General features: G+C 38.7%; 2 protein-coding genes across 4 annotated transcripts in view; both read right to left on the minus strand.

Annotated features, from left to right (window-relative positions):
* Positions 1-4,960, minus strand: LOC136249809 (sorting nexin-19-like). Of its 3 annotated transcripts, none has more exons than XM_066041934.1 (9): positions 4,828-4,960; positions 3,298-4,376; positions 2,955-3,099; positions 2,788-2,909; positions 2,221-2,424; positions 660-1,477; positions 416-603; positions 202-289; positions 1-147 (listed from the first exon to the last, which is right to left on the minus strand). In XM_066041934.1, exons 2-9 carry the CDS (start codon positions 4,360-4,362, stop codon positions 39-41), a joined length of 2,739 nt encoding a protein of 912 aa, XP_065898006.1. In that variant the 5' UTR covers positions 4,363-4,376; positions 4,828-4,960; the 3' UTR covers positions 1-38. The 3 variants fall into 3 exon arrangements, with proteins under 3 accessions (XP_065898006.1, XP_065898005.1, XP_065898007.1); XM_066041933.1 differs by having other exon boundaries at positions 4,811-4,957; XM_066041935.1 differs by having other exon boundaries at positions 3,298-4,372; positions 4,811-4,939.
* LOC136249808 (arf-GAP with SH3 domain, ANK repeat and PH domain-containing protein 2-like) overlaps positions 4,950-13,018 on the minus strand; it is a 9,358-nt gene continuing 1,289 nt past the window's right edge. The window contains exons 3-24 of the mRNA XM_066041932.1: positions 12,898-12,932; positions 12,467-12,493; positions 12,353-12,418; positions 9,915-9,967; positions 9,508-9,643; positions 9,375-9,460; positions 8,982-9,057; positions 8,741-8,928; positions 8,621-8,690; positions 8,412-8,508; positions 8,118-8,239; positions 8,028-8,066; positions 7,864-7,948; positions 7,417-7,811; positions 6,837-6,922; positions 6,670-6,785; positions 6,292-6,362; positions 5,914-6,137; positions 5,577-5,729; positions 5,465-5,514; positions 5,204-5,403; positions 4,950-5,149 (exon numbers count right to left, since the gene is read on the minus strand). Coding sequence (XP_065898004.1) covers positions 5,066-5,149; positions 5,204-5,403; positions 5,465-5,514; positions 5,577-5,729; positions 5,914-6,137; positions 6,292-6,362; positions 6,670-6,785; positions 6,837-6,922; positions 7,417-7,811; positions 7,864-7,948; positions 8,028-8,066; positions 8,118-8,239; positions 8,412-8,508; positions 8,621-8,690; positions 8,741-8,928; positions 8,982-9,057; positions 9,375-9,460; positions 9,508-9,643; positions 9,915-9,967; positions 12,353-12,418; positions 12,467-12,493; positions 12,898-12,932 — 2,459 coding nt within the window. The 3' untranslated portion in view covers positions 4,950-5,065. The remainder of the gene's footprint in view (positions 5,150-5,203; positions 5,404-5,464; positions 5,515-5,576; positions 5,730-5,913; positions 6,138-6,291; positions 6,363-6,669; positions 6,786-6,836; positions 6,923-7,416; positions 7,812-7,863; positions 7,949-8,027; positions 8,067-8,117; positions 8,240-8,411; positions 8,509-8,620; positions 8,691-8,740; positions 8,929-8,981; positions 9,058-9,374; positions 9,461-9,507; positions 9,644-9,914; positions 9,968-12,352; positions 12,419-12,466; positions 12,494-12,897; positions 12,933-13,018) is intronic.

Raw genomic sequence — 13,018 nt, forward strand, 5'->3', positions numbered from 1 at the left:
TTGTCTTTATCATATTATAACACGTTATGTACAATTACTTATAATACACATGTTCTGTGAAGCAGTAACTGATCAGTAAATTGTGACTGTGTGATCTCTGGTACCATCCTAGCAATCACCACATCCAAAACTTTGTAAAAAATGTGTCTACAAAGAGTGGTATGAGATTATAAATAAAAATATATATATATTTCACCTTACCTGTTGAGTCGAGGATTCTCCAAGCAAGCTAGAAAGAGTTGTATTGATTTGTCATAATCTTCCTGACCAAGTAGGGAACCAAAAAAATCTGTAAGAAATAAAATTCATCTGAGAAACTATATGTGGTCTGTGGTGTGTAATTCCATATACAGTACCTGCAATCCTGCATGCGCATGCATGCATGTCTGTGTGTAGTGTAGTGTATACCACTCACTTGGAAAGAACTCCTTTATAACTTTCTGAGCTTGACATTTCAACTGAATACTTTCCTGTTCACTAAGCCGCTCTCTTTGAGATGTGTCAAACTGTCCCCCAGGCCAAAACAAGTTCCTCAGGTGGTACATGGCCCTACACCACTGTACCTCATCTTCTGTTACAGACAGCAACAAGTCTAGTATATACCTAAACAAAACATTGAAATATGGTGGCATGGTAAATGACAGACACCCTTATCTTACCTGTCAAGTTGCTTGCCAAACAAACTTAGCATCCCTAGTTGAAGTCTCTCATTACACAACCACGGTTCCTTTGTTGTCTTGCTAGTAATCTCTGTGACAAAACAAAAGAGGGCATTAGAGAGGGGAGCTCTTTTGTCTTGTTCTTTAGCCAACAGTGTAACCATCCTGCTAGACACTGGTACAAAACTAGCCTTGAATAAAGTCAGAAGAAACTGGCACATTTGCCAAAACGTTCTCGTAAGGTAAGACTTAATACCACGAGAGGGTTGTTTCTGGTTGCTTGTAGCAGGTGATTCTGCAAGTAACAATGTGGGTACAGCTGTATGAGAAGTGGGTGTGGTGGCTACAGGAGAAGTCGGTGTGGTGGCTGTATGAGAAGTCGGTGTGGTGGCTGCAGGAGAAGTGGGTGCGGCTGTAGAAGTAGACGCAGCTGTAGAAGTAAGTGTGGCTGAAGGAGCTGCATCAAGTACAGGAGTAGTAGCAGTACTGGCAGTAGTTGCAAGTGGTGAAATGGTAGAAGAATCAGATAAATGACTATCAGAAACATTACTTTTCTTTGGAGCTTCATCTACAGCTTCTAATGATTGGTGGTCGGTGTAAAAATGGCGTCGATCACTACTTGCAGTGACACTTGTAAATAGAACACTAGTATCTGATGCACTACTTGATCGTGACCTCAGTGTAGATGGTTTACTGTCACTCTGTGCTGCACAAGATGTCTCTATGTTCAGAGAAAGAGCAGGCAATGTTGTGGTATTGAGTGGCAGGTGAATGTACAAGTAGTTGTTGAGCATCTTCTGTAGTGGAGCTCTCTTTGGCTACAATAGCAGAGAACACCAATATGGTTACATGTGATGTCACACGTAAGTGTCCATATAAACTCTGTACAGTTACATACCAGGAGTGCATCGAATCCTATGTTGCATATACTCCATAAACATCAAAATTCAAACATGGCTGCCATGTACTATAAAATATATAGAGGAGCATGCTTAAGTACGTCATGTTACTGGCACAATGAAGCAAAGCTATGAAACAAAGTTGAATGGCACAACAGAAGAATGGTAGCACAGGCATGGCAAGATTCGTGAGTGATGGGAAATTTATTGCAGTGGGCTATTCCAAGCTGTTCCTTTGACTCAACTACCTTCCTATCAAAGCAGCTTCACTGCCTTCATACAAAAATGCAGTAGTGGCCCATTCCAGTATCCGCAAGAATGATGGAACTAATGTCACTAGCACAAGATGCCATGTTTGAATTTTGCCCATGATGCTTAAAAAGTAGTGTTTGGAGCTGCATTCTCCCTTGTCCAAAGAATTCGATGTGCTCCTGCACATACTAAATACAGCACATGCACAAGTTGCAAAACCTGAATAAAAATGTACTGATACACATATAAACTTTATTGTTTCTTTAAGCCCATTAAATTGTAGCAAAAATGTTTTAAAGTGATGGAGATCAGATTCAACACATACAGACAGTGAAACTTTGTCCCTCAAAATATTTCTAGCCATACAGTCCCAAGGCTATAGATATGCTTATATTTATTTCAACACACACCTTAACACTACTGGGCTGCAATGGGGATAATATGGGTCCAGCAGTAGCAGCCATATTGCCTGTTACTGCTTCACAGTTAAAATTTAGAGCTTCCTCCCCAATTTCCTCCTCATCAATACAATAATTCTTGTATGCTTCCACTCCCTCCATCAAGAAATGACGGAACACTCCGCTGCTCCGGATCTCACTTGCCTTCCACAAGTTCTACACAAGCAATAAGACAATTGACAACTACGATGAGCAACCAAGCATGAGTCACTTCACCATCAACTTCACAGCAGGACACTGGCACTTAGCAGTAGCAAAATAATAAAAATAATATGCAACGGTAAACCACCCTCCCTCCCCCCCTCCAACCATTTGTAAACAGTATGTGTATCAATTCATGGTCACAGCAATAAACAAGTAAATGTCACTGATTAATAGAATTTACCTAATGAGGCCAAAAAATTATGCTTATAACAAGGCAGCCTTACACCAATGAGGTTGTGTAGAATACACTTTAGGATCTACTTTATTTTCCAACTTATTACAGTGACATAATTACACACTTAAGATAACACATACCCTGAGGTACATTTCCAGACCAGTTTTCCTCTCTTCAAGAAGCGGCACATCTCTTTCATCAAACCAAGATGTCACTTTGTGGAGAAGGAAGGAAACACTCTTTTTCTCAGGCAGCCTCATACCTGTCATAGACAATCTAAATGCTTTGTGTGATGATGAGCATGTACCTTCAAGAAACCTGGATAAAGGAGGTTTGTTTAGAGTAGCGTGTAGTTTCTCAAAGCGACTGTATCGCACTAGTGCATGTACCATCTGCTTTGGAGAGTCTTCCACACTAGTGTTGTCACTCTCATCTATGGCTTCAAGTGGAAACTAGAATAAACACAAAGAAAACTGCAACTGTGACAGATTGAAATACAAAATAGATTACAAAGTAACCTTTAACAGATATAATAGTTGACTGTTGTATTAAAGTACTTGAATAAGTAGATGCACATTCAAATCAGTATTTGACTATCAGAGCCCACATTAGCAAGCATTTCTACCATCAAGTGTAGACAACAATCTTACCTGAATGATGTAGCCAAAATATCCTCCATGCTGGACATATCTCACACTCATGACTGAAACGGGTGACTGCTTTAAATCGTCAGATTGATCACGTGATGCTTCAAACGAAAGTGTAAGATTACTGCTTTGTGATTGGCTGTTGCTATGATACCCATGAACTGTCCGTCCCATGTATGATGCATAACAGTTATGATGTGATAGGTGGTTGTTCTTTCCCAGTTCAGTGTTCTCTGCTTTAATTTGCCGCATTATCAATTCAATTCGCTTGGGATTGGCAGGAGAAAGAAGATGGACAATAGCTTGGTAAAGAAAGTCTGGGTCACATATTCTGTTGATCATAGGAAGCACCACACGACAGGTTAGCACCTCTCGCACAAACAGACGACCTGCTTCACAATGTTTGTATTTTATTGGCAAGAGTGTGTCAAAAAATAAATCAATTATGGTCTTAATGTGTCGATACTCAGTGTTATAGCTAACCAGACTGCAGTGTACTGCATCATGGTGTTTTCCTTCAAAGTCTCTAACACATTCAAATCCTTGAACATCAAACTTTTTAACACCATTAGAGTACTGTACAGCACTTTCACTGACTGCCTTTAACTGAGCAGTCACTAGTGGCAACACATCAGCCAATACCTCTTCAATGTTTATAGCACGGCTACGATCTTCCATCTTGATTGCAAGGTGCTCTAACAGCATGAGAATATCAGAAGGAAACTCAGTGTCATCTGAGATTTCTCTATACCAATAATTGACAAAGTCCTTTATTATCAATTGGAAGATTTTCTTTGCCTCTTTCTGGCACAGCTCTTGAGTTCGTGTTGCCTTCTTCTTCAGACCAATTTTAAAGAAAATGGTGAATATTTCATTAAGGATGCCATCTAGAATTTCCCGCCATGGACTAGCTCGTTGGTGGAATGCAGTCAGAGACGTCAACTGAGCAGTAAATATGAGGGTAAAAAAACAAACAACCCCAACTCCAGTGTGGATAAAAAACAACACAATCGTAAACAGTGTCACTGGAATGATGAAGACCAGCCATCTTATCTGGGTGTAGTCCATTGCCGAGCCACTACCTTTAACAAAAAATAAATAAAAATCATCTACAACAATCAGCAAAAAGGATTCTGAGGATACTTAAACTTTCGTTGTACAAGGATCAACAAACCTAGGCAGAGTGCATTAAAGTTGGTGTAATGCAATTCAGGCTTTCTTAACTTACACTAATACCATCACAAGGGAACACCATTTAAATCATTTTCAATTGTAAGATTAAAAATAAAAAATGTAGATCTGATTATTTTTTTTAATAGGATTCTCAATGATTGGAATGGCTTTATACCTGCACTATGTTGTAAATGCTAATTCAATTAATTGTTTTAAATCATTGTTAGATTCTCACTTAGCTAATTCTAGATTTATTTTTGTATAGCCATCTTATGATTGTACAAATTGTGTTGACCCGCCTTTACCGGTAATTAATAATACCAATAGATGTGTTGTGACTCACACGATAGTAATTTGTACCTGCTCTCAACACGTTTCACGTCGATTTAACTGAACAGCTTGCAACCATTGTAAACAGTGCAACGAGAAACCCAACACCACCTCACGAGACACGTGCTTCTAAACTTTCGCGTGACTGAAAATTTCGTGAAGTCTAAATTATTATTTTATTTATTCCAATTCAATAAAAATCCACTAGAAAAAAATTCGTTATATAGTTCTTCATGTGTGATGCATTATAAAGAATAATCCATTTGTGCTACAGTGAATCATTTGAAAGTCTCTTGACATAATTAAACGGTATTAGTCCACGCTGATTAGGATTTCCAAAGACATATCCTCGCTGAAAAGAAATAAAATAATTAAACCATGTTTAGTATCCCTCCCATTCTCTTACAAGCCAATCATTGCCGTGCTCCTTTGTTATGGCTAGCTTATCTCCTTCCTGAAAGGCCAGTTCATCCTTGTTATCTGGAGTACAATCATATAAGGCTTCCACTCGGTACAAGATTTGTGGTGGCTTTGGTGGAATCTGTGGAGAACTTGATCCATCTGGTACATCAATACTTGGTATAGCAACACTATTTCTTAGAGTGCCTAAGGGAAGAAAAGAACATAGTGTTAAAAAGTAGACATGTCTTTTAAACTAAGCTTTTACCATCTGATGATAATTTTGGTTTCCGCTTCGGTGGAACAAGAGGAGAAACTCTGCGGAGAAAACATGTGGCAATAAATCGGATGTTAAGTAGACCTGAGTTTTAGTCACTCACTTATTATTAATTGGAATGGCATCCTGGGACTGTGACCGACTTGGAGGGAGTGGAGCCGACTGTTTGTTCTCTGTGGGCTGTTGCATTTGCTGTTGTTCATCTTTTTGTTTCTCTTCCTGTTTATCATCCTCCTCCTTCTCTTCCCCAATCATACTGCATCAACACAGAAGCAAAACATATGCAAGGGCACATATCAAGTCAGCAAAAAACATCCATTTGTAGTATATTAAAGGAGGTGTCACAAAGTACATTTAATTTTGGGAACTATGTGACATGGTCACTAATATGAGGTAATGACAGGATACTAACAACACATATACACAGGTGTTTGCCGTACGTTTCAGGACTAGCAGATTTTGTTCTTTTAAGAGCCAAGTGTGTAGCTGACACTATAGATGGCTGGTTGTAAGTGGAGATTGGCCGCGTTCGAGGAATCTTGCCGAATACATCAGAATGTCGTAGAACTTCAGGGACTTGATATACTTCATCATCTTCATCAACTCCCCAATCAATATTGACATTGTCACAAACATGTAGCTTCTTCCTTTGAGCATCTTTAAGCTGCAGATATCATAAGAATATCAATACAACCTGAAATTAGTGTGGATATGCAACACACAAGTATATAGCTGTGTGTGCGTGCGTGTGTGCGTGCATGAGACAGAGAGATAATTCTCTAAAGTGTCTTTTTGACAAGCTCCACTATACAACTTACCAATTCTAAACAGTCGGCAAATTGCTCCTCTTCTTCAACAAAAGACAATGGAGTCTGTTGTGCTTCATTCTCTATAGGTAGCCAAAAAGAAATTACACACAGGTGTACATGCACACAAACACACAAAGCTAAAAAAGAAACCCTCCAGCTGTAATTGTTACAAGGTGATGCCCACCCCTGCAAGTTACTGCGATATTCAGAATTAGTGTAGAACTGGGTAAATCCTCCTAAGGAGCTAGTAACCCTTAGAAAGCTACATCATGTCTCACAGCTGAAGGTGGGTGGGGGTGTAGGCACATAGAATCCCACTAAAGCAGCACACACTCACACATGCACAAACACACACACACACACACGTGCACAAACACACACACTTACCAGCTTCAACATTTGCTCCATTTCTTAACAATATTTTCATACATTCCAGCATCCCCTGCTGAGTAGCAATGTGTAAAGCAGTGTTCCCTTCACTATCTGTAGCATTCACTGCACGACTGTCAACCACAACACATCAATACACATAACAATGATTGGTACGGCTTCACCTATTGGTAGACATAAACTCCACAATGTGTAGGGATGTCAGGTCCTCTTGCTCTACAGCCAAGTGTAGTGCAGTGTATTTGTCCTCCTACAAGAATACACATGCAATTTCACATATAATTAGAGCACTAAACATTTGAAGTACTCTAATATAAGGTTCATATACTGTAGTGGTCTTAGATAATTAAGTGTTGCTATCATCAAAAGCATACTCTACAATGTAGACACCTTGATAACCAGGGGGCCAAGGGACCCAGAAATCAGGACACCTCACTAACATGGACACTCTCAAGGTGTCTGGAATACATCATTCTGGCAGACCCTTTTTATTATCAACACCTTAATAAGTTTCTGTGGTAGTAAGGTCCGGGATTATGCACTAATACAAATGGGACGATGAACTGGTGTTCTTATTAGCAAAGTAGTGCTCTCGTTTCATGGATCTAAATCAGAGTGCAGTCATAAGTGACAGGCTAGGGGATTGAAGCTAAGATGAGAAGCTTAGCCCCCCCCCCCCCCCTCAGAAAGATATTGGCTGACATTAAAATACAGAAAACTGAAAAAGAATAACAAGTGAATTACCCTGTTTGGTAATGGCTGAGTCATATCAACACCCTCAGCGTATGCTTGCAGTAGAGCACGAAAATCTCTAACATCTATAGCTTCATACAACAACTCCAAAGAATCAACAGTTTGACTACGATCAATATACTTGCGCTGGACATATTTATTACGAATAAACTGTGCACGCTCTTCAGCATCAGTTTCCTTATTTGGCTTGGAATCAACAAGATTAGCTTCCATTACTTCATTAAACAGTTGGTTACTCATAGAATATGCCACTAATAGTTCAAAAGTTTGTAAATCATCGAGGTCCAATGAGCGGATTCGTGACACTTGTACACTAAGATTACGATGAATTCCTGAACATTGCAGGCACATTAGCACCCCGAGGTTTACTGATAGCCAAACTGGATCTGTGGTGGTGATATCATATGGTATCTCAGTTGTTATGGTGACTTAGCCCACCTTTATTGCCACAATCTACACATGATTGGTTGCCAGGCAACTGTTTGATCTTATCAACAATTTTTTTCACCAACTCCTTACGTTGCTATACAAACAATAAAGTAAAACGTGGTTAAAGGAATCATGCACAAGTACACCACACACGCACACATGCACACACTAACCTGTTTTGTTGTGGTACCTATTCCACTCCTACGCCGAGACTAGACAGAGACAAACAGACATCGCATACACATTATACATCATACACCCACCACACGAGTGTGTTCAGTACGACCCCCTCCACTAATAAACTTTGCCATGCAATTGTCCATTGTTGCCTTCCACTCTTTCAGCTCAGCTTCTGTCTCTGCTGCAAACACATACGTTCTTTGTGCTACAGGGAAACAATATGCACACAATAATACAAACCTAAACTCCAACTCATAAAACTCAAGTCAAACATTATGTTAACCAGATGAGTATGATGCCAAGAAATTAAGAAATTAAAGTAAGCTCAGAGTTCCACTACTATACGCACAGATATGGACACACACAGTTTAACGTACGTGTAAATAATTCGAAGCAATACTTGTGTACATCTTGTTCACCAATGTCATTACATTTAAAATTTAAAGGCGGAACAGCCAAACTTGGGGGATGGGTCTAAATTAAAGGAAAATGTTATGTTTCAACAATACTATCATAAATTATAGAAGTATTGAAGTGAATTACATGCAATTAACAAAATAGCAGAAATACTGAAATACTAGCTCACATGACTGTTGGCCATTGTAAAGCCCATCATATTCGTGGAGCAATATTTCTTCTGCCATGCACGTCTAGCACTGAAATGTTCTACTATAAACCCATTACTAACAACAATGTTCATCCTCACAATTTAATATTGAGGTTTAGGATGTGGTCTGGTTTTTTGAGCAGGTATCCACTCTTTTCTGTGATGTCGGAAAATGTTGCTGTCTGCGCTTTGTGGTGTTGTACAACATCACTGCCTTTGAAATGATTTTTTAATCTTTCCTGTGACTCTCGCAGCTTCTTCCGGCATCCTTCCAACTCGGTACGATGCTTGAAATACATACGACTAGTGAGATAATAGTTTGAGGAAACCGTATTCATACCTGCTGTACTGTTGCTTCTGTTTTCTCATTCCAGCCCTTAAACAGATCCATCAGTTTACTGCCCTCCTCAAAGTACCTGAGTACATGTGTGCAAGTACTATTAGCTAAGTTCAGTGGATAACTGCAAACACTTATTTGAGCCTTGGAGAGAGTACAACATTCAGAACATAACTGGTGGATTGTCCTGCAATCACTGAAGATTTGCCCTAGCCATTTTATTAGCCAAATATTAAACCATTCTAAGTATCAAAATTGGAAAGGATGAAACTAAAAGGTTAGACCTAGCCAACAAAAACAAATCTCACCAAAACTGAAAACTATTTATGCCATTATTTGGTACTTATAGCAATGCTTCACCACATGTAGCCACTTAACACAACATACACTACATACTTTTTCATCGACTTAGAGTAGCCCTGTAGATGCTCAGCAAAATCCACTCCTCTCTTAGACTTCACATCCACAACTTTCACCATATACTGCACAGCACTAATTAACTTAACAAATAACATCTTTAGTGCCTCACGTCAATGACACGTAGTTGAAAACGTCTTCTATCTTCCTCCAGCTGTCCAGCAAGTTCTGCTGGTTGAAATGACTTGTCCTTCCATGGCTGACCAGCTGAACGAAGCTTGGCTCTTTCTTCCCTTTCAACACGATGTCTAGCACACACATTACACATTTAATCACGTAAAGATTATAGGAAAAGACCTTATTAACAAGGACATTAGATTTCACTTGCAAAAAAACCTGTTTCAGCACATTTGAAAGGGCAAAAACTAATTGGAAAAAAGAAGGAATTATAAATTATAGTGGTAATAAATTCTAAAGGGCACATTGTTACAGGGGGATGTATCAGAAAACAATACGTACAAATAAGGTATACGTAGCTATGTAAGATAAACTCCCAGGGGAATGGACCCCTAAACTCACTTCGCAGATTCATAGACTGCAACATTCTTGTCAACGTAAGACTTGTACTTGCTCTGTGGAACAACAACAAAACCACCATTATCTCTGTATCAACTACAAGCAAGAGTGTATAATAATATTATTCACTCTTGCTACAAGTAGTAGCTAGTCATGTACAAACAATTTACTCTGCAACATCAATTAACACACATTACAAAAATATGTCTAAAAGGTCATATAGTAATTAGTTATGTCAACTCATATGGGGGTTTCCCCATCATCATGTGGAGCACACATGCAACAAGTAGACAATGATACTGGTATATAAACTGCAAATTTGTAGGGCAGGAAAGAGTGAATCACAAACACTGCAACAAATGTATTCTGTTACATATACAACAGATTTGTTAAATTGCCATTTGTGATACCACACGTGGATATCCATGATCATTGTAACGTGTTTCTGGTGAGGCTATTAATGGTATACACTTCTGCCAATGTACGTATGCTATAGCCCATTGATTCATATTTTGCAGCAATTTAAAAATCTAAGCATGCATATTAAAATGGTAAGACCACAAAAATTTGGTATGTTGAGAAGCCTTTTTTGCCAGTCATGAAATATCAAAACTTCTCATAGCATAATGCCACAGTGCTACCAGTTGTTAATGGCTAGAGCCAAATTTGAGTATACACAACATATGTGACCGGATTTGCGAAAAGGTACCTTTTCCACACATTTTACATGCCAGCAAACAAAATGATGTAACAATTGACCCTGTACACTGATTAACTTGCTCTTAGTATCAAAACACAGCCAAATACTGTAGCTACACTCATGGAAAATTTCAGCAAATTATATGACATGATCAAAAAGTTATGAAGCTTCAATGTTCAAAAAATGGGTCAAATTTTGTGTGTGAAAAAGGTACCTTTTTGCAAATCCGGTCACATATATAATCTCACATATTTGTGCTAAAATAATACTAGGAACCAGTAACACGAGCTTTACCATGTCCAATAAACCTGTTATTGTAATATATGGCTGTTCATCATGTACACTTGTATTGTGGCAATAGATCTACTAACGTACTGAAAACCTTTTTGGAAAAAGACCCCACAATGGTGCTTCATGTAACGATATATACTAATTAGACTATTCGCAGGGCTCTGTGATACCAAGCGTACTAAAGGGCTCAACAAGTACATCCAGTCTTGGACATATAACAACAACACCGAATCACTGAATATATTAAAAAATATATATCTAGGTCCCAAACTGTGCATCATACAGAGAGTGCAGATGTGTGTTATATATACAGTTACATTATTCTGACTGAAGGGCTGCTTATCATCCATAAACCCAACAGCCATTATAAACATCTGGGCATACAACAAAAGTGCAACACATATAATATTACTGTATAGTAATTTAATTCAATCGTGTAAAGTTTCAAAGGTAGAAAAATTACAAATTGTTGGTACTGAATAGTTAGCTATGTACAGGCACTGACAATTGAGGAATGAACAGAGTGATAGTCACAAATACCTCAACCTCATACAGTAGTACATGGTATTACAAAATTTGAATCTCAACTGGCTTCCCATTTGCCTACAACGGCAATATTACATGCTACCATATAGCTGGTTATTTTCAAACCAGAAATTTTCGCAGGAACAGTAAAATCTGAAGTTCGAAGGTTTTAATTTCGAAGAATGCATATTTTGTGGATTTCAAGCAAATAGACAAAAAAATACGTAGTCTACGTGTGCTTGCCTTACTGATGGAGTCGAGGACGGAATAATCCCCACTTTTGCACACTAGAAAGAAGACTGAGTTATAGTATAAGTGGAGTAATAACAGTAGTTAGCAGCCACTGGTGAGGCAATCGTCAGCTAGATCAGGGTACAGCAGCAGACAGCATGGATTCCCAACAACGGCCATTCTGGATAGTCTACTGGCTGAGTAATGATACTGTTTAACTGTTAATAATACTGAGCTTAAATCTGTAAAGAATAGCTACATGAGCGAATACGTGTTCGACAACGTGAAAGCACGTTATTTTTACTTGTGGGAATTTATTTTCGAAGAACAACAGGATTTGGGAATTATTTTTGAAGAGAATTAAGGACCTCTTCGAAACATCTGAAAATAAAAACCCTTCGAAAATGGGCGTCACTATTCAGTGGACTGGACTACTGGACTGACATATTTTTGGTTTTTGCACATTCTATGGTTGGATTTACGGAGTCTTGCTAGTAAGAACTCTTTGGGCACCTGCAGCCCACTTCTAAACGCTTCTAAACACTGAAGACAAACAGTGGAATATGCGAAAAATGTCTAATAACAACTATTGATGTCATGTGAAACCACTATATGTGGTTACACCAACATTATCTTCTCAATAACCATCAGACAATAGCAGCAAAACCCTTCACATAGAGTGTATATGGCTTACCCCATGGAGGTCTGTGTCTATTACCAGGTTCAGTGAAGCCAGTAGAACATTCTTCATAGAGTTTACCTGCAGGGAATCCCCTAAAGAGTGTTACCATGGCAATGGTGCACTTACCATATCTCCAGTTAGTGAGGAAACTTGCTACAAGGTGACAAAAGAGTTATATTTTTTAAAGTCTCTAAGTGTCTGTAATGGCATGTGCGTGTGTGTGTATGTGTGTGTAGTTTACATAATCGGGACTCCGCATCACTGAACACAATAGCAATTGATAGGTTGAATATAACTATGCACTGAAACGTGTCATGTAGGTCAATGTATGCATGTGCAAATGGATACAATAGCTATACACATACGTACAATCAGCAACCAAATTGCCATATCAGCCCCCAAGACACCCCAAATAGCTATATTTAACACCAAATTGTCAAATAAAGCACCACCAACATACAAATACAAACCACAATACAATGAATATCACACTTGTAAGCTCTGCAGTAAAAATAATAATTATTTATAGTGTGTCTGTGTGTGGGTAGTAGACTCACTTGCACTATCAACCCATAAGTGATGAACAAGCTACCTATTATGGAAGAGACAAAATGGAAGTATTCAGCAAAGCAAACACAGCAAATTTGATGAACCTCGAGTTGACTAGCTAGCAGACCA

This window comes from Dysidea avara, chromosome 3 (assembly GCF_963678975.1).
Source record: "Dysidea avara chromosome 3, odDysAvar1.4, whole genome shotgun sequence".
Taxonomy (NCBI): domain Eukaryota; kingdom Metazoa; phylum Porifera; class Demospongiae; order Dictyoceratida; family Dysideidae; genus Dysidea; species Dysidea avara.

What these genes read in the sequence shown, in the direction of transcription:
- LOC136249809 (XM_066041934.1), bottom strand. Translation starts at nt 4,362, where the DNA reads ATGGACTACACCCAGATAAGATGGCTGGTCTTCATCATTCCAGTGACA. An exon ending in ATTTTGGCTACATCATTCAG is followed by an intron (nt 3,100 to 3,297) that starts GTAAGATTGTTG and finishes TGTTTATTCTAG; the next exon opens with TTTCCACTTGAAGCCATAGA. An exon ending in TTTATCCAGGTTTCTTGAAG is followed by an intron (nt 2,910 to 2,954) that starts GTACATGCTCAT and finishes TGTCTATGACAG; the next exon opens with GTATGAGGCTGCCTGAGAAA.